Source organism: Pelophylax lessonae, assembly GCF_965119305.1.
Source record: "Pelophylax lessonae genome assembly, chromosome: 10".
NCBI classification, from domain to species: Eukaryota; Metazoa; Chordata; class Amphibia; order Anura; family Ranidae; genus Pelophylax; species Pelophylax lessonae.
In genome coordinates this window covers 110,654,084-110,674,900 of record NC_138777.1, presented here as the reverse complement: position 1 = coordinate 110,674,900, position 20,817 = coordinate 110,654,084, and the positions used below count along the sequence as shown (strand labels likewise).

Genomic DNA, 20,817 nt, shown 5'->3' with positions numbered 1-20,817 from the left:
CCCCCAGGCCTGACCACCAAGTTACATCCTCCTTCTCTGCCCGGGCCTGTGAATGCATATAATTAAATGCTAGGATGCCAGGCGGTCCTAGCAACCAATAATTTCGACAGAGGCAGCCAGCGGGAGGCTGGAAGTCAGGAGCCAGTGCAGCGTTGCCAGTGTAGGGGAGAAAAGGAAAAAAGGGGAGGTGTCAACTTGGAGTCCGGACTGGGCCCCTCGGGACACCCGGGCCCCCTACATCTGTATGGGCTGTACCCCCCTGATGGCGGCCCTGCATAGGTCACCCTCCACCTCATACCGAGGTCCATAGTAATACATAGGTCACCCTCTACCTCATACAGAGGTCCATGGTGATACATAGGCCACCCTCCACCTCATACCGAGGTCCATAGTAATACATAGGTCACCCTCTACCTCATACAGAGGTCCATGGTGATACATAGGTCACCCTCCACCTCATACAGAGGTCTATAGTAATACACAGGTCACCCTCTACCTCATACCGAGGTCCATAGTGATACATAGGTCACCCTCCACCTCATACCGAGGTCCATAGTGATACATAGGTCACCCTCCACCTCATACCGAGGTCCATAGTGATACATAGGTCACCCTCCACCTCATACCAAGGTCCATAGTGATACATAGGTCACCCTCCACCTCATACCGAAGTCCATAGTAATACACAGGTCGCCCTCCACCTCATACCGAGGTCCATAGTAATACATAGGTCACCCTCCACCTCATACCGAGGTCCATAGTGATACATAGGTCACCCTCCACCTCATACCGAAGTCCATAGTAATACACAGGTCACCCTCAACCTCATACCGAGGTCCATAGTGATACATAGGTCACCCTTCACCTCATACCAAGGTCCATAGTGATACATAGGTCACCTTCCACCTCATACCGAGGTCCATAGTGATACATAGGTCACCATTCACCTCATACCGAGGTCCATAGTGATACATAGGTCACCCTCCACCTCATACCGAGGTCCATAGTGATACATAGGTCACCCTCCACCTCATACCGAGGTCCATAGTGATACATAGGTCACCTTCCACCTCATACTGAGGTCCATAGTGATACATAGGTCACCCTTCACCTCATACCGAGGTCCATAGTGATACATAGGTCACCTTCCACCTCATACCGAGGTCCATAGTGATACATATGTCACCCTCCACCTCATACCGAGGTCCATAGTGATATATAGGTCACCCTTCACCTCATACCGAGGTCCATAGTGATACATAGGTCACCCTCCACCTCATACCGAGGTCCATAGTGATACATAGGTCACCCTCCACCTCATACCGAGGTCCATAGTGATACATAGGTCACCCTCCACCTCATACCGAAGTCCATAGTAATACACAGGTCGCCCTCCACCTCATACCGAGGTCCATAGTAATACATAGGTCACCCTCCACCTCATACCGAGGTCCATAGTGATACATAGGTCACCCTCCACCTCATACCGAAGTCCATAGTAATACACAGGTCACCCTCAACCTCATACCGAGGTCCATAGTGATACATAGGTCACCCTTCACCTCATACCAAGGTCCATAGTGATACATAGGTCACCTTCCACCTCATACCGAGGTCCATAGTGATACATAGGTCACCATTCACCTCATACCGAGGTCCATAGTGATACATAGGTCACCCTCCACCTCATACCGAGGTCCATAGTGATACATAGGTCACCCTCCACCTCATACCGAGGTCCATAGTGATACATAGGTCACCTTCCACCTCATACTGAGGTCCATAGTGATACATAGGTCACCCTTCACCTCATACCGAGGTCCATAGTGATACATAGGTCACCTTCCACCTCATACCGAGGTCCATAGTGATACATATGTCACCCTCCACCTCATACCGAGGTCCATAGTGATATATAGGTCACCCTTCACCTCATACCGAGGTCCATAGTGATACATAGGTCACCCTCCACCTCATACCGAGGTCCATAGTGATACATAGGTCACCCTCCACCTCATACCGAGGTCCATAGTGATATATAGGTCACCCTTCACCTCATACAGAGGTCCATAGTGATACATAGGTCACCCTCCACCTCATACTGAGGTCCATAGTGATACATAGGTCACCCTTCACCTCATACCGAGGTCCATAGTGATACATGGGTCACTCTCTACCTCATACCGAGGTCCATAGTGATACATAGGTCACCTTCCACCTCATACTGAGGTCCATAGTGATACATAGGTCACCCTTCACCTCATACCGAGGTCCATAGTGATACATAGGTCACCTTCCACCTCATACCGAGGTCCATAGTGATACATATGTCACCCTCCACCTCATACCGAGGTCCATAGTGATATATAGGTCACCCTTCACCTCATACCGAGGTCCATAGTGATACATAGGTCACCCTCCACCTCATACCGAGGTCCATAGTGATACATAGGTCACCCTCCACCTCATACCGAGGTCCATAGTGATATATAGGTCACCCTTCACCTCATACCGAGGTCCATAGTGATACATAGGTCACCCTCCACCTCATACCGAGGTCCATAGTGATACATAGGTCACCCTCCACCTCATACCGAGGTCCATAGTGATACATAGGTCACCCTCCACCTCATACCGAAGTCCATAGTAATACACAGGTCGCCCTCCACCTCATACCGAGGTCCATAGTAATACATAGGTCACCCTCCACCTCATACCGAGGTCCATAGTGATACATAGGTCACCCTCCACCTCATACCGAAGTCCATAGTAATACACAGGTCACCCTCAACCTCATACCGAGGTCCATAGTGATACATAGGTCACCCTTCACCTCATACCAAGGTCCATAGTGATACATAGGTCACCTTCCACCTCATACCGAGGTCCATAGTGATACATAGGTCACCATTCACCTCATACCGAGGTCCATAGTGATACATAGGTCACCCTCCACCTCATACCGAGGTCCATAGTGATACATAGGTCACCCTCCACCTCATACCGAGGTCCATAGTGATACATAGGTCACCTTCCACCTCATACTGAGGTCCATAGTGATACATAGGTCACCCTTCACCTCATACCGAGGTCCATAGTGATACATAGGTCACCTTCCACCTCATACCGAGGTCCATAGTGATACATATGTCACCCTCCACCTCATACCGAGGTCCATAGTGATATATAGGTCACCCTTCACCTCATACCGAGGTCCATAGTGATACATAGGTCACCCTCCACCTCATACCGAGGTCCATAGTGATACATAGGTCACCCTCCACCTCATACCGAGGTCCATAGTGATATATAGGTCACCCTTCACCTCATACAGAGGTCCATAGTGATACATAGGTCACCCTCCACCTCATACTGAGGTCCATAGTGATACATAGGTCACCCTTCACCTCATACCGAGGTCCATAGTGATACATGGGTCACTCTCTACCTCATACCGAGGTCCATAGTGATACATAGGTCACCTTCCACCTCATACTGAGGTCCATAGTGATACATAGGTCACCCTTCACCTCATACCGAGGTCCATAGTGATACATAGGTCACCTTCCACCTCATACCGAGGTCCATAGTGATACATATGTCACCCTCCACCTCATACCGAGGTCCATAGTGATATATAGGTCACCCTTCACCTCATACCGAGGTCCATAGTGATACATAGGTCACCCTCCACCTCATACCGAGGTCCATAGTGATACATAGGTCACCCTCCACCTCATACCGAGGTCCATAGTGATATATAGGTCACCCTTCACCTCATACAGAGGTCCATAGTGATACATAGGTCACCCTCCACCTCATACTGAAGTCCATAGTAATACACAGGTCACCCTCTACCTCATACCGAGGTCCATAGTGATACATAGGTCCAGGGCAGCCATCAGAAATGTTGGGGCCCCTTATACAACTGTAGGCCTGGGCCCCCAGGCCTGACCACCAAGTTACATCCTCCTTCTCTGCCCGGGCCTGTGAATGCATATAATTAAATGCTAGGATGCCAGGCGGTCCTAGCAACCAATAATTTCGACAGAGGCAGCCAGCGGGAGGCTGGAAGTCAGGAGCCAGTGCAGCGTTGCCAGTGTAGGGGAGAAAAGGAAAAAAGGGGAGGTGTCAACTTGGAGTCCGGACTGGGCCCCTCGGGACACCCGGGCCCCCTACATCTGTATGGGCTGTACCCCCCTGATGGCGGCCCTGCATAGGTCACCCTCCACCTCATACCGAGGTCCATAGTAATACATAGGTCACCCTCTACCTCATACAGAGGTCCATGGTGATACATAGGCCACCCTCCACCTCATACCGAGGTCCATAGTAATACATAGGTCACCCTCTACCTCATACAGAGGTCCATGGTGATACATAGGTCACCCTCCACCTCATACAGAGGTCTATAGTAATACACAGGTCACCCTCTACCTCATACCGAGGTCCATAGTGATACATAGGTCACCCTCCACCTCATACCGAGGTCCATAGTGATACATAGGTCACCCTCCACCTCATACCGAGGTCCATAGTGATACATAGGTCACCCTCCACCTCATACCAAGGTCCATAGTGATACATAGGTCACCCTCCACCTCATACCGAAGTCCATAGTAATACACAGGTCGCCCTCCACCTCATACCGAGGTCCATAGTAATACATAGGTCACCCTCCACCTCATACCGAGGTCCATAGTGATACATAGGTCACCCTCCACCTCATACCGAAGTCCATAGTAATACACAGGTCACCCTCAACCTCATACCGAGGTCCATAGCGATACATAGGTCACCCTTCACCTCATACCAAGGTCCATAGTGATACATAGGTCACCTTCCACCTCATACCGAGGTCCATAGTGATACATAGGTCACCATTCACCTCATACCGAGGTCCATAGTGATACATAGGTCACCCTCCACCTCATACCGAGGTCCATAGTGATACATAGGTCACCCTCCACCTCATACCGAGGTCCATAGTGATACATAGGTCACCTTCCACCTCATACTGAGGTCCATAGTGATACATAGGTCACCCTTCACCTCATACCGAGGTCCATAGTGATACATAGGTCACCTTCCACCTCATACCGAGGTCCATAGTGATACATATGTCACCCTCCACCTCATACCGAGGTCCATAGTGATATATAGGTCACCCTTCACCTCATACCGAGGTCCATAGTGATACATAGGTCACCCTCCACCTCATACCGAGGTCCATAGTGATACATAGGTCACCCTCCACCTCATACCGAGGTCCATAGTGATACATAGGTCACCCTCCACCTCATACCGAAGTCCATAGTAATACACAGGTCGCCCTCCACCTCATACCGAGGTCCATAGTAATACATAGGTCACCCTCCACCTCATACCGAGGTCCATAGTGATACATAGGTCACCCTCCACCTCATACCGAAGTCCATAGTAATACACAGGTCACCCTCAACCTCATACCGAGGTCCATAGTGATACATAGGTCACCCTTCACCTCATACCAAGGTCCATAGTGATACATAGGTCACCTTCCACCTCATACCGAGGTCCATAGTGATACATAGGTCACCATTCACCTCATACCGAGGTCCATAGTGATACATAGGTCACCCTCCACCTCATACCGAGGTCCATAGTGATACATAGGTCACCCTCCACCTCATACCGAGGTCCATAGTGATACATAGGTCACCTTCCACCTCATACTGAGGTCCATAGTGATACATAGGTCACCCTTCACCTCATACCGAGGTCCATAGTGATACATAGGTCACCTTCCACCTCATACCGAGGTCCATAGTGATACATATGTCACCCTCCACCTCATACCGAGGTCCATAGTGATATATAGGTCACCCTTCACCTCATACCGAGGTCCATAGTGATACATAGGTCACCCTCCACCTCATACCGAGGTCCATAGTGATACATAGGTCACCCTCCACCTCATACCGAGGTCCATAGTGATATATAGGTCACCCTTCACCTCATACAGAGGTCCATAGTGATACATAGGTCACCCTCCACCTCATACTGAGGTCCATAGTGATACATAGGTCACCCTTCACCTCATACCGAGGTCCATAGTGATACATGGGTCACTCTCTACCTCATACCGAGGTCCATAGTGATACATAGGTCACCTTCCACCTCATACTGAGGTCCATAGTGATACATAGGTCACCCTTCACCTCATACCGAGGTCCATAGTGATACATAGGTCACCTTCCACCTCATACCGAGGTCCATAGTGATACATATGTCACCCTCCACCTCATACCGAGGTCCATAGTGATATATAGGTCACCCTTCACCTCATACCGAGGTCCATAGTGATACATAGGTCACCCTCCACCTCATACCGAGGTCCATAGTGATACATAGGTCACCCTCCACCTCATACCGAGGTCCATAGTGATATATAGGTCACCCTTCACCTCATACCGAGGTCCATAGTGATACATAGGTCACCCTCCACCTCATACCGAGGTCCATAGTGATACATAGGTCACCCTCCACCTCATACCGAGGTCCATAGTGATACATAGGTCACCCTCCACCTCATACCGAAGTCCATAGTAATACACAGGTCGCCCTCCACCTCATACCGAGGTCCATAGTAATACATAGGTCACCCTCCACCTCATACCGAGGTCCATAGTGATACATAGGTCACCCTCCACCTCATACCGAAGTCCATAGTAATACACAGGTCACCCTCAACCTCATACCGAGGTCCATAGTGATACATAGGTCACCCTTCACCTCATACCAAGGTCCATAGTGATACATAGGTCACCTTCCACCTCATACCGAGGTCCATAGTGATACATAGGTCACCATTCACCTCATACCGAGGTCCATAGTGATACATAGGTCACCCTCCACCTCATACCGAGGTCCATAGTGATACATAGGTCACCCTCCACCTCATACCGAGGTCCATAGTGATACATAGGTCACCTTCCACCTCATACTGAGGTCCATAGTGATACATAGGTCACCCTTCACCTCATACCGAGGTCCATAGTGATACATAGGTCACCTTCCACCTCATACCGAGGTCCATAGTGATACATATGTCACCCTCCACCTCATACCGAGGTCCATAGTGATATATAGGTCACCCTTCACCTCATACCGAGGTCCATAGTGATACATAGGTCACCCTCCACCTCATACCGAGGTCCATAGTGATACATAGGTCACCCTCCACCTCATACCGAGGTCCATAGTGATATATAGGTCACCCTTCACCTCATACAGAGGTCCATAGTGATACATAGGTCACCCTCCACCTCATACTGAGGTCCATAGTGATACATAGGTCACCCTTCACCTCATACCGAGGTCCATAGTGATACATGGGTCACTCTCTACCTCATACCGAGGTCCATAGTGATACATAGGTCACCTTCCACCTCATACTGAGGTCCATAGTGATACATAGGTCACCCTTCACCTCATACCGAGGTCCATAGTGATACATAGGTCACCTTCCACCTCATACCGAGGTCCATAGTGATACATATGTCACCCTCCACCTCATACCGAGGTCCATAGTGATATATAGGTCACCCTTCACCTCATACCGAGGTCCATAGTGATACATAGGTCACCCTCCACCTCATACCGAGGTCCATAGTGATACATAGGTCACCCTCCACCTCATACCGAGGTCCATAGTGATATATAGGTCACCCTTCACCTCATACAGAGGTCCATAGTGATACATAGGTCACCCTCCACCTCATACTGAAGTCCATAGTAATACACAGGTCACCCTCTACCTCATACCGAGGTCCATAGTGATACATAGGTCCAGGGCAGCCATCAGAAATGTTGGGGCCCCTTATACAACTGTAGGCCTGGGCCCCCAGGCCTGACCACCAAGTTACATCCTCCTTCTCTGCCCGGGCCTGTGAATGCATATAATTAAATGCTAGGATGCCAGGCGGTCCTAGCAACCAATAATTTCGACAGAGGCAGCCAGCGGGAGGCTGGAAGTCAGGAGCCAGTGCAGCGTTGCCAGTGTAGGGGAGAAAAGGAAAAAAGGGGAGGTGTCAACTTGGAGTCCGGACTGGGCCCCTCGGGACACCCGGGCCCCCTACATCTGTATGGGCTGTACCCCCCTGATGGCGGCCCTGCATAGGTCACCCTCCACCTCATACCGAGGTCCATAGTAATACATAGGTCACCCTCTACCTCATACAGAGGTCCATGGTGATACATAGGCCACCCTCCACCTCATACCGAGGTCCATAGTAATACATAGGTCACCCTCTACCTCATACAGAGGTCCATGGTGATACATAGGTCACCCTCCACCTCATACAGAGGTCTATAGTAATACACAGGTCACCCTCTACCTCATACCGAGGTCCATAGTGATACATAGGTCACCCTCCACCTCATACCGAGGTCCATAGTGATACATAGGTCACCCTCCACCTCATACCGAGGTCCATAGTGATACATAGGTCACCCTCCACCTCATACCAAGGTCCATAGTGATACATAGGTCACCCTCCACCTCATACCGAAGTCCATAGTAATACACAGGTCGCCCTCCACCTCATACCGAGGTCCATAGTAATACATAGGTCACCCTCCACCTCATACCGAGGTCCATAGTGATACATAGGTCACCCTCCACCTCATACCGAAGTCCATAGTAATACACAGGTCACCCTCAACCTCATACCGAGGTCCATAGTGATACATAGGTCACCCTTCACCTCATACCAAGGTCCATAGTGATACATAGGTCACCTTCCACCTCATACCGAGGTCCATAGTGATACATAGGTCACCATTCACCTCATACCGAGGTCCATAGTGATACATAGGTCACCCTCCACCTCATACCGAGGTCCATAGTGATACATAGGTCACCCTCCACCTCATACCGAGGTCCATAGTGATACATAGGTCACCTTCCACCTCATACTGAGGTCCATAGTGATACATAGGTCACCCTTCACCTCATACCGAGGTCCATAGTGATACATAGGTCACCTTCCACCTCATACCGAGGTCCATAGTGATACATATGTCACCCTCCACCTCATACCGAGGTCCATAGTGATATATAGGTCACCCTTCACCTCATACCGAGGTCCATAGTGATACATAGGTCACCCTCCACCTCATACCGAGGTCCATAGTGATACATAGGTCACCCTCCACCTCATACCGAGGTCCATAGTGATACATAGGTCACCCTCCACCTCATACCGAAGTCCATAGTAATACACAGGTCGCCCTCCACCTCATACCGAGGTCCATAGTAATACATAGGTCACCCTCCACCTCATACCGAGGTCCATAGTGATACATAGGTCACCCTCCACCTCATACCGAAGTCCATAGTAATACACAGGTCACCCTCAACCTCATACCGAGGTCCATAGTGATACATAGGTCACCCTTCACCTCATACCAAGGTCCATAGTGATACATAGGTCACCTTCCACCTCATACCGAGGTCCATAGTGATACATAGGTCACCATTCACCTCATACCGAGGTCCATAGTGATACATAGGTCACCCTCCACCTCATACCGAGGTCCATAGTGATACATAGGTCACCCTCCACCTCATACCGAGGTCCATAGTGATACATAGGTCACCTTCCACCTCATACTGAGGTCCATAGTGATACATAGGTCACCCTTCACCTCATACCGAGGTCCATAGTGATACATAGGTCACCTTCCACCTCATACCGAGGTCCATAGTGATACATATGTCACCCTCCACCTCATACCGAGGTCCATAGTGATATATAGGTCACCCTTCACCTCATACCGAGGTCCATAGTGATACATAGGTCACCCTCCACCTCATACCGAGGTCCATAGTGATACATAGGTCACCCTCCACCTCATACCGAGGTCCATAGTGATATATAGGTCACCCTTCACCTCATACAGAGGTCCATAGTGATACATAGGTCACCCTCCACCTCATACTGAGGTCCATAGTGATACATAGGTCACCCTTCACCTCATACCGAGGTCCATAGTGATACATGGGTCACTCTCTACCTCATACCGAGGTCCATAGTGATACATAGGTCACCTTCCACCTCATACTGAGGTCCATAGTGATACATAGGTCACCCTTCACCTCATACCGAGGTCCATAGTGATACATAGGTCACCTTCCACCTCATACCGAGGTCCATAGTGATACATATGTCACCCTCCACCTCATACCGAGGTCCATAGTGATATATAGGTCACCCTTCACCTCATACCGAGGTCCATAGTGATACATAGGTCACCCTCCACCTCATACCGAGGTCCATAGTGATACATAGGTCACCCTCCACCTCATACCGAGGTCCATAGTGATATATAGGTCACCCTTCACCTCATACCGAGGTCCATAGTGATACATAGGTCACCCTCCACCTCATACCGAGGTCCATAGTGATACATAGGTCACCCTCCACCTCATACCGAGGTCCATAGTGATACATAGGTCACCCTCCACCTCATACCGAAGTCCATAGTAATACACAGGTCGCCCTCCACCTCATACCGAGGTCCATAGTAATACATAGGTCACCCTCCACCTCATACCGAGGTCCATAGTGATACATAGGTCACCCTCCACCTCATACCGAAGTCCATAGTAATACACAGGTCACCCTCAACCTCATACCGAGGTCCATAGTGATACATAGGTCACCCTTCACCTCATACCAAGGTCCATAGTGATACATAGGTCACCTTCCACCTCATACCGAGGTCCATAGTGATACATAGGTCACCATTCACCTCATACCGAGGTCCATAGTGATACATAGGTCACCCTCCACCTCATACCGAGGTCCATAGTGATACATAGGTCACCCTCCACCTCATACCGAGGTCCATAGTGATACATAGGTCACCTTCCACCTCATACTGAGGTCCATAGTGATACATAGGTCACCCTTCACCTCATACCGAGGTCCATAGTGATACATAGGTCACCTTCCACCTCATACCGAGGTCCATAGTGATACATATGTCACCCTCCACCTCATACCGAGGTCCATAGTGATATATAGGTCACCCTTCACCTCATACCGAGGTCCATAGTGATACATAGGTCACCCTCCACCTCATACCGAGGTCCATAGTGATACATAGGTCACCCTCCACCTCATACCGAGGTCCATAGTGATATATAGGTCACCCTTCACCTCATACAGAGGTCCATAGTGATACATAGGTCACCCTCCACCTCATACTGAGGTCCATAGTGATACATAGGTCACCCTTCACCTCATACCGAGGTCCATAGTGATACATGGGTCACTCTCTACCTCATACCGAGGTCCATAGTGATACATAGGTCACCTTCCACCTCATACTGAGGTCCATAGTGATACATAGGTCACCCTTCACCTCATACCGAGGTCCATAGTGATACATAGGTCACCTTCCACCTCATACCGAGGTCCATAGTGATACATATGTCACCCTCCACCTCATACCGAGGTCCATAGTGATATATAGGTCACCCTTCACCTCATACCGAGGTCCATAGTGATACATAGGTCACCCTCCACCTCATACTGAGGTCCATAGTGATACATAGGTCACCCTTCACCTCATACCGAGGTCCATAGTGATATATAGGTCACCCTTCACCTCATACCGAGGTCCATAGTGATACATAGGTCACCCTCCACCTCATACTGAGGTCCATAGTGATACATAGGTCACCCTTCACCTCATACCGAGGTCCATAGTGATACATGGGTCACTCTCTACCTCATACCGAGGTCCATAGTGATACATAGGTCACCCTCCACCTCATGCTGAGGTCCATAGTGATACATAAGTCACCCTTCACCTCATACCGAGGTCCATAGTGATACATGGGTCACTCTCTACCTCATACCGAGGTCCATAGTGATACATAGGTCACCCTCCACCTCATGCTGCACATTTTTACACTTGTTTCATTTCTTTTAAATCTCGTATGCACCTTGGCCACGTGACATCACTGGAATCACGCCCACCACGCAGCGCTATTGGCTCAGCACCGAGAGGGAGAAGACCGCAACGTCAAGGCAGCGGCTCTGTAGCGATCAGCTCTTATGGGGGTGGGCGGAGTCGCATGCTGTAGGTTGGAGCATGCGCGCTGAAGCAACGAAGGAGGGAGGAGCCGCCATTGCTGTGGCCGATGTGACAGCGGAGTAAAAGCACGGGTGAACATGGGACCCCCATACGTACAGCGGCCTTAAAGCTCCAGGGCCTGGGAGACCGGGCAGCGACGCCTTTGGACGCAGAGCAGCAGCCGACTTGTTCCTTACTTAGTTTTTCTTTTTTTTTAATCGGTGTGTGGTGTGGTGACACCCGGAGTACCTATCAGGGGGAGGGGCGGATAGTACACGAGAGAGGTGTCCGGCCGGGAGGAGAAGGGACGTTCATTAGCGAGGGCGTTAGGTAACGGACCGTTGTAAAGAGCCGTAGAAGGACGTTATACGGGACGAGGCCGGGGGGGAGGGAGGGAGAGGCAGTATCCAGGCCGGGGTAACCCCGGCGGGAGAGAGGCGGATCGGGGGGCCCAGGCTCCGTTTGATGGATCCTCGGATCGCCTGGTTCCAGCCAGAGCAGCTCGGCCCATCTAACAGCCTGTGGATGCAGATCTGGGAGACCACGCAAGGCCTGAGGAACCTTTACTTCAATCACAACAGCCCGGCCTCCCCCGCACACAGCGGATCTTCCTCCGCCAGCTCCACGGCCGGTGAGGCCAGTATGTACCGGGACAGCGGCTCGGCCCAGGCCTCCCCCATGCCGGCCACCCCAGCGCTGTGCGAGCAGGGAGACTTCCTCCCGCTAGAGACCTCCAATAACAATCAGAACCAGAGCCCTCCCGGGAGCTGGAGGAACGATCACACCAACCGAAACAAGAGGAAGCGGGATAACAAAGCCAGCACCTTCGGCCTCAACTACAGCCTGCTCAACTCTGCACCCTGCAATACCGGAGGAGGCTACACCGGCACTCCATGGAAGAGCCGCAACTACAGCGACCAGGTCATTGGGTGAGTCATCTGTCACACTCCATAGAGGGGGGGGGGGCATTTTATTACACCCCCCCCCCCCCTTATCATACAGGACCATCACATCTGCCAGACCCCAGCACAGGGGAGACCTGCTGATCTGACAGTGTGATCACTGCTGTCAACTTTCATATCTTCCATATAGTAATGGCTGTCTACCCAGAAATCACATGGAGTCTTACCTTGTCAGTGACAAGGTCATAGGGCAAGTTCCTATGAAGACATGACGTAGCCAGCCTATCATCTGTCACATCATTGGAATGTATGTCCATTCACCCTTTACACTACAACACTCCTGGGGAAACCTGCTCATCTGACAGATGGGGTCTGCTAGTGTGATCAACTGACCTTTCATAAAGGGGTACTAAACCCATTCATTCCAAGCATGCTGTGAATGATAGCTCTCACAGTTGCTTGTGCTCTCGTCCAAGCTGTCGTGCTGTCAAATGGCTGATGTTATAACTGATCACATGTTCAGCATCATGATTGCCACCAGATCTTCATGTGGGGGCCTACCAACCTGATCACACTACAACGCCCCTGGACATGCCCGTTGATCTGACAGATGGGTTTTGGTGGTGTGTGATCACTGTTCTCAACTGACATGTATTATAGCGTTTTGTATATTTATTGATGCTCATGCAGAAATCAGGATCTGTCTTACATTACAATGACAAGGTCGTAGGGTGAGTTCCCATAAAGACATGGCATATTCATACAGCTGATCATATCTGTCAGATTATTTGAGTTTAATATGAGGACCTGACCATTCATTCATTCTTTACCCTACACCACCCCTGGGAAATCTGCTGGTGTGTTATCCACTAACATTTATTTAAGTCTTCCAAGTTATGTCTTAAATTATATTACAGCGAGAAGGTCATAGGGTGAGTCCCCATAAAGATATGACATACCGCTAAATACATCTGTCAGATCATCTGAGTGTAACCTGAGGGCCTACCAATCCATTCATGATGCACTGTTCCCTGATAAAGTTGAGTTTCAAAATGGAATGATCCCAGCAATCTGTAATTCTGTAATCTATAGCTGACCTTATCTGTCACACAATTTCTCTCCCATCTGATAAGGCATGCTATATGACTAGTACACACGATCAGAAAATTGGAGGAAAGACACCTCTTTTGAAGCGATCGTGCGATAGTCTGATTGTTAGTACCCATCATTAGAGAGTGGATCACACTAGTAAATAAAAAATTATCATGCGATAATCTGATTGTTAGTACCCTTCATTTGAGAGCGGATCATGCTAGTAAATAAAAAATTATCCTAAGGGACAAATACAAAAAATGTTTTCATACAATACCAGAAGGTTTGATTTTTCGTACAGTATTAATCTGAAAAAAAAAAAAATCCGAAGACCATGCATACTCGGAAACAAAATAATACAATACACCAATGACGTCACTTCCGAAGTTTTGTGTTCTCTGGTACCTTGTAACTTTAGTAAATTATTGGCTTTCATTATGAGACTAGCATGCAAAAAAAAAAACAGAAGATCATTCATTATTGTCACCGTGTGTATGAGGCTATAGTGTCTATTGCTTGATGACATCTGTTAAATCATCGTAGTGTAATGGGAGGACTTAGCTGCTCAATCTATTACCACTACACCATTCCTGGGAAATTGAGTGTCTTAAAATGGAATGATCTGTCACGTCATTTGCGTTTACTATGTAGGAGGGTGACCATACATGTCACAAACTTTGTGCAAAGAACTTTAGAGTTACTAAAACTGTTATGAAAACCTACCTAATATATCCATCGGCTTCTTTACCGTAAGAGCTGTGAAAATTTGGGACTAGACTCCCTAAAGAACTGGTTCAGGCAAGCTCAGTGGATTGTTTTAAAAGGGAGCTGGATGGACACCAGCCATTTGATGGTTTGACAGTTCGGTGAAGAGCACAAGCAACTTTGACTGTTATCATTCACAGCATGCCTTGAATGTAATGGTTTTGGGAAACATTTAAAATGGTAATAAACCCAAAGGCAAACATACACTATATTACAAAAAGTATTGGGACGCCTGCACTTTACACACACACACAAACTTTAACGGCATCCCAGTCTTAGTCTGTAGGGTTCAATATTGAATTGGCCTTCCCTTTGCAGGTATAACCGCTTCAACTCTGCTGGGAAGCCTGTCCACAAGGTTTAGGTGTGTGTGTGTGTATGTGACCATACACACTTCCAGAAGCACATTTTTGAGATTAGACATTGATGTGGACAAAGCCTGGCTTGCAGTCCCGATTCTAATTTAAGCCAAAGGTGTTCTATTGGGTTGAAGTCAGGACTGTGTGCAGGCCAGTCAAGTTACCCCCCCCCCCTCCAAAACTCACTCATCCATGTCTTTATGGACCTTGCTTTGTACACTGGTGCACAATCATGTTGGAACAGGAAGGGGCCATCCCCAAACTGTTCCCACAAAGTTAAGAGCATGAAATTGTCCAACATGTCTTGGTATGCTGACACCTTAAGTTTCCTTTACAGGAACTAAGGGGCCAAGCCCAACTCCTGAAAAACAACCCCCCCCCTTTCACCAAATCATTTGAACCAGTGCACAAAGCAAGGTCCATAAAGACAATTGATGAACGAGTGTGGGGTGGAGGAACTTGACTGGCCTGCACAGAGTATTGACCTCAACCCAATAGAATTTGGGATGAATTAGAGCGGAGACTGCGAGCCAGGCCTTCTTGTCCACCTTGCCTGAACTCACAAATACGCTTCTGGAAGAATGGTCAAACATTCCCATAGACACACTCCTAAACCTGGTGGACAGCATTCCCAGAAGAGTTGAAGCTGTTATAGCTGCAAAGAGTGGGCCAACTCAATATTAAACCCTACAGACTAAGACTGGGATGCCATTATAGTTTGTGTCTTACTAGCCCCTCTGGTGACACGGGCTAAGTGTGAGGTGAGATGCTAATGAGACTGTGTGGAGGATTACCAGCACATTGAAGAGCACTGAATGTTTATATCTTGTGCATGCTTCACCATAATTTGCACCTGTGGACTGCTCTCCTCGATATGGATGTGATGACTTCATTAGTATTCCTATATATTTATTTATCTTTTTTCCCCTTCATCCTTCCCCTGGTGATTTGGCCTGTAAGAGCCCATTCACACTAGCACGACTTGTCAGGCGACATGTCAGCCTGACAAGTCGCGCTCCCTCGCAGTCCATTGACCACTACAGGACCTGTTCTAATAGGAGCGACTGTACTATTTTGGGGCGACCTCGGAGCGACTTGCATAGACTTCCATTATGTGAAGTCCCTGCAAGTCGCTCTGAAGTTGTGGTGCACTGTAATGCATAAGTCGCCCCCGAAGTAGTAAGGAGTCGTGTCGCGCTAATGTGAACCGGCTCTAAGGCTGTTTTTGTCGAGGGGGGGTTCCTGCAATTGTATAAGTTACGATGCAAACCATTTATAGCTGAGGGGTGCTTAAAACGAACAGCTTTTATTTATTTTTATTTATGTAAAACCTTGATCACAAAAGGAGATTTCACTTTGGAAGATTTTCTTCTCACTTCGTGTTACTTCTCTGGGACAAGGGAAACTTCACCAGTGGCACACAGGGAAAGGAAAAAAAAAACACCTGGCAGGGGATTGAACCCTTTACTACGCTATTTAAAATGTAAAACAAAATGCCTAGACATGCCTTCATTCTCAAATGATTATATGTGAGTGTGGTGTTTGAATCTGGTTGAAAGGTGTGTTTTTTTTTTTTCCAATATGTTGCCATGAACAGATTTCAACTTTAAATTGTGGTTAGAATTTTTAAGATTTTCTCTAATGTATTGGCCATATGTGGTGAAGTATTCAACTGCTAATACATGTTAACCACTTGGCGATCAGCCGCAGTAGTTTAACTGCCGCAGGTCGGCTCTGTTACACGAAACCACATACCTGTACATTGCTTCGTGTAATAAGGCAGACTGCTGTTCTGTCAGAGATGAATACGGGGATCCTGTGTTCCTCCTAATTGGAAACGCAGGTCTTTGTGCTCATACAGTGAGTCGATCCCTCATAGTTAGAAAGCACTACCTAGGAGCACACGTAACCCTTTGAGCGCCCCTGGTGTTAACTCCTTCTCTGGTATTGTCAGTACAGTAACAGTGCATATTTTTAGCACTGATTACTGTAGTAATATTACTGGTCCCCTCAAGTGTCAGGTGTCCGATCTGTCTGCCGCAATGTTTTAGTCCCGCTAAAAATTGCTGCCATTACTAGTAAAAAAATATATATATGACTTAAATCTATACCCTAGTTTTGTAGACACGGTAACTAAAATGCAATTAAAATGTAAAATGCAAGTGCTTCCAATTACTAGTCATAGTGGCTTTGGTGGAGGATCAATAGCTCCTCGCTCCTCGTTGACTCCAGTGTGTGCGCCCGTGTGTCTGCTAGCCTGGTTGGAGGGGCTGTCTGCATCAGGCGATCGTGGCGACCTGGGGCACTGGAAGTGATGTCAGTTGGTAGCTGTAAAGAAGCATTTGAGAAACGCACCTTTTTATCAACTTTTTAAAGAAAAAAATCCCATGCTCCATAATTAAATGCAGTACAGTTTTATTTTGGGATATAATAAGAGTCCATTCAGACTAGCGCGACTTGTCAGGCGACCAAGTCGCCTGACAAGTCGCGGTCGGTCACTCGCCATTGAGTAGTACAGGACCCGTTCTAATAGGAGCGACACAAGTCGCTCCGACTTAGAAAAAGGTTCCTGTACTACTTTGGGGCGACCTGGGAGCGACTTGCATAGACTTCCATTATGTGAAGTCCCTGCAAGTCGTGCCGAAGTCACGGTGCACGCTGTGCACTGCGACTTCACAGGTCGCCCCACGAAGTCGGATCGCACCAGTCTGAATGGGCTGTAAATATAAGGCTATCTTGAAAATCCTCTGTAAATATTGAAATATCTTTCAACTAGCTCCTAAATTGGACCCAAGTCTTCCTCCAGCTCCACAAATTTCCTTGTAGGTGTGCATGCACTCTTAAAAAAAATAATAGCTCCAAGCAAGTTAACAGTATCAAAGAATAAGCAGGTTTACAGACATAAGATCTTCCTTTGACCACAGGATAGTTATCTTTCAGTGTAGAAAGATGTCACTTATCAGTCTTGCATTTTAATTGCTTTTTTTACTTTTGATTTTTATGGTTTTATTACTACTGTGGCTTCAATAAATGATTCTTTGAGATCAGTCAGAACCTCTTGGGCTTTTTTCACAGTATACCCTATAGTGGAGCTTTGAACTAATATTGGATTACTTAGAGGTCCTGAGCCCTGTCATTTCTGGTGGTTTTATTAGATGTTAAAGCGTACCTAGCATCAAAATGCAAAGATCTGCTATTTATATAAAAAAAAAAAAAAAAAAGCAATTAAAATACCATGAAAATCAAAGTTAAAAAAAGGTAATTTACGCTCAGACTTCACAGGTTGTTGGGGTAACATATTTTTTTTTCATAAACAGGACAGGTTCACTTTAAAACTGGTCACTGAAGAAGCTTATCCTCGCATCCCCTTCCACTCCATTTGCCAATTGGGAGGGAGGGGGATCTCTGACCAGCATAGACCTAAAGCTTAAAGAGGAAGTAAACCCTCCTCTGCAACTTTTACCTATAGGTAAGCCTATGATAAGGCTTACCTATAGGTACTGTAAATATCTCCTAAACATGCACCGTTTAGGAGATATTTACCTTACATGCAGCCAGTGACATAACTGGCGCATGCACTCTGAAGGAACGGCCGCTCGTGCCGTTCCTTCAGAGCCCTGTGCCGTCACCGTCGGCTCCCGTGCGCATGCGCAGGAGTGACGTCGTCGCGGCTCCAGCCAATCAGATGGCCGAATGCCTCAAACCCAGAAGAAGGGCAACACAACATGTCACCCATGAGATAGGTGAGCGGTCAGCACTTCGGGTCTTCGTTCTTAGGTAAGCATTTCATAATGAGCTAGTATGCTTGTTTTTCTTTCAGGTGTTCGTTTAAAAAAAAAAAAATTTGGAGGTTTGCAACCTCTTTAAACAGGAGTGAGGACTTTCCCCAACTCTTGTGTTGGCAAGCACCAGCACTGTTACATGGGAGCAGGAGTGGTGTCACATGCAGTGGCAGCCCGTCCATTGGGGGCGCAGGGGCACCGCCCCTCCATCCATGCATCCGGCCTCCGGATTTGACTACTGGCCGGCCTTCCAACAGGGATGGTGTATTTGCCGGCTGTCCCACGGGGTTGGGGGGGCTGTTGGTTTTGCTACCCCCCCAAATTCATGCACCAGCCGCCACTGGTCACATGCTCCTTACCTGGTGGTATTTTTGTGTCAGCAGTTGGGGTAGTAAAGGGGTAGTAAAGGAACATAAGTATGTGTTGCTGCAGAAGCTGGGCAATAAACTGAATCTTTTACTTTGCCCTGTACAGTTGGCTATGAGCCCCATTCACACTGTGTAGCATTTTTTTGTTAATGTGCTTTATGCATTGGGCAGCCATTACCAAAGCGGCAAACAAGCTCATGCACCTTTTCTGAACGTCGAACTTCATGTGTTTCTTCAACCACATGTTTTGCTGTGCTATTTTTTCTTTCTTGCCACATTTGGGGTGCTGGTAACAATGAATGGCACTGCAAGCTTGACGTTGGTGTTTTTTCTTTTCCAGTTTTGTGAACGTGCGCAGAATCAAATGAGTTTGTGCTGGTTTACAAGCTACTCCTGTGTAAATGCAGCCTAGTAGCTGGTCAGTTAAGCCGAACTCTATTAAAATGTTTTTGGGGGGGATGCAGCATTGGTCAAATTTGCCTGTTAGGAAGCGAATCATGTGTGCGGCTGGTTGCTGTTTACTGTACAAACCCTGTCATCAGTAATAATAATACAAGTGGTGATCTTGTGGTGCTGCAGGGTTTAGCGGCTCTGACAGTAAAGAGGTCCAGTTTTTTGCCCTCCCTTTATTCTTCCTCCGACTATTAACAAAATAGAAGATGTTTTGTGGATGGAGGAGGGGCAAATGCATGTCAGGATTTCCTCTTTCATTTTGTGAAAATACAAGGTGTTGTGTAAATAGAGGAGAGGGACGAGAGGGTGAATGATAGGATTAACATTTGCTGCTGCACCTCCATCCCCACAGCAACAGAAGATCACCTCTCTGTCTATCCGTCTGTCTATCTGGTTTTGCTGAAGAGGATTTGTACAGTAAATTAAAGCCAGCAGGACATTGGATTCTATTAATTAGAGGTTAATTATTTGGTACTGTATCCAAAAAATGTTTAGCTTCAATGGAAGTGAAAATAAGGTCTTGGTCTATATTTATTTTCTTTTTCATGCATGAGAACTTAAAATGCTTTTAGAATGATTCAGGAAATTGTTGGATTATATTTGGTCCAGTGTGTCATTTAGAACAGTTTTTTGACTCCTTTTGGCATCAGTGCTGGATTATGGCTAAACCCTTGTTTGTTCACATGGGGGCAGGAACCGTGTGTAAATCATGTTTTTGGGTGCACAAAACTGCATTCAAATGTATGGGTTGCTGTGCCAGAGCAAACTCTGCATGCACGAAACGCAAAAGTGTGAATCTAACCTTACTGTACACTGGAAGATTAACTCTGTAGATTTAATTAGTTGGTATTATGAAGCTCATACTATCTACTGACCGAACCAAGTTTTCTTGATTTTCATTAGATTTTAGCGTCTGTCTTCTGGCTTCAGTATTGGTAATTTTCTAGCTAACTTACCTGAATCGCAA

General features: G+C 47.6%; 1 protein-coding gene across 2 annotated transcripts in view; it reads left to right on the top strand.

Moving 5' to 3' along the window:
• The first annotated feature begins 12,148 nt into the window (after positions 1-12,148).
• The window catches only part of TENT4B (terminal nucleotidyltransferase 4B), a 134,694-nt gene continuing 126,025 nt past the window's right edge, over positions 12,149-20,817 (top strand). The window contains exon 1 of one of the 2 annotated variants that reach the window (XM_082270885.1): positions 12,149-13,058. In XM_082270885.1, coding sequence (XP_082127011.1) covers positions 12,595-13,058 — 464 coding nt within the window. In that variant the 5' untranslated portion in view covers positions 12,149-12,594. The remainder of the gene's footprint in view (positions 13,059-20,817) is intronic. The other variant, XM_082270886.1, reaches the window with a different exon arrangement.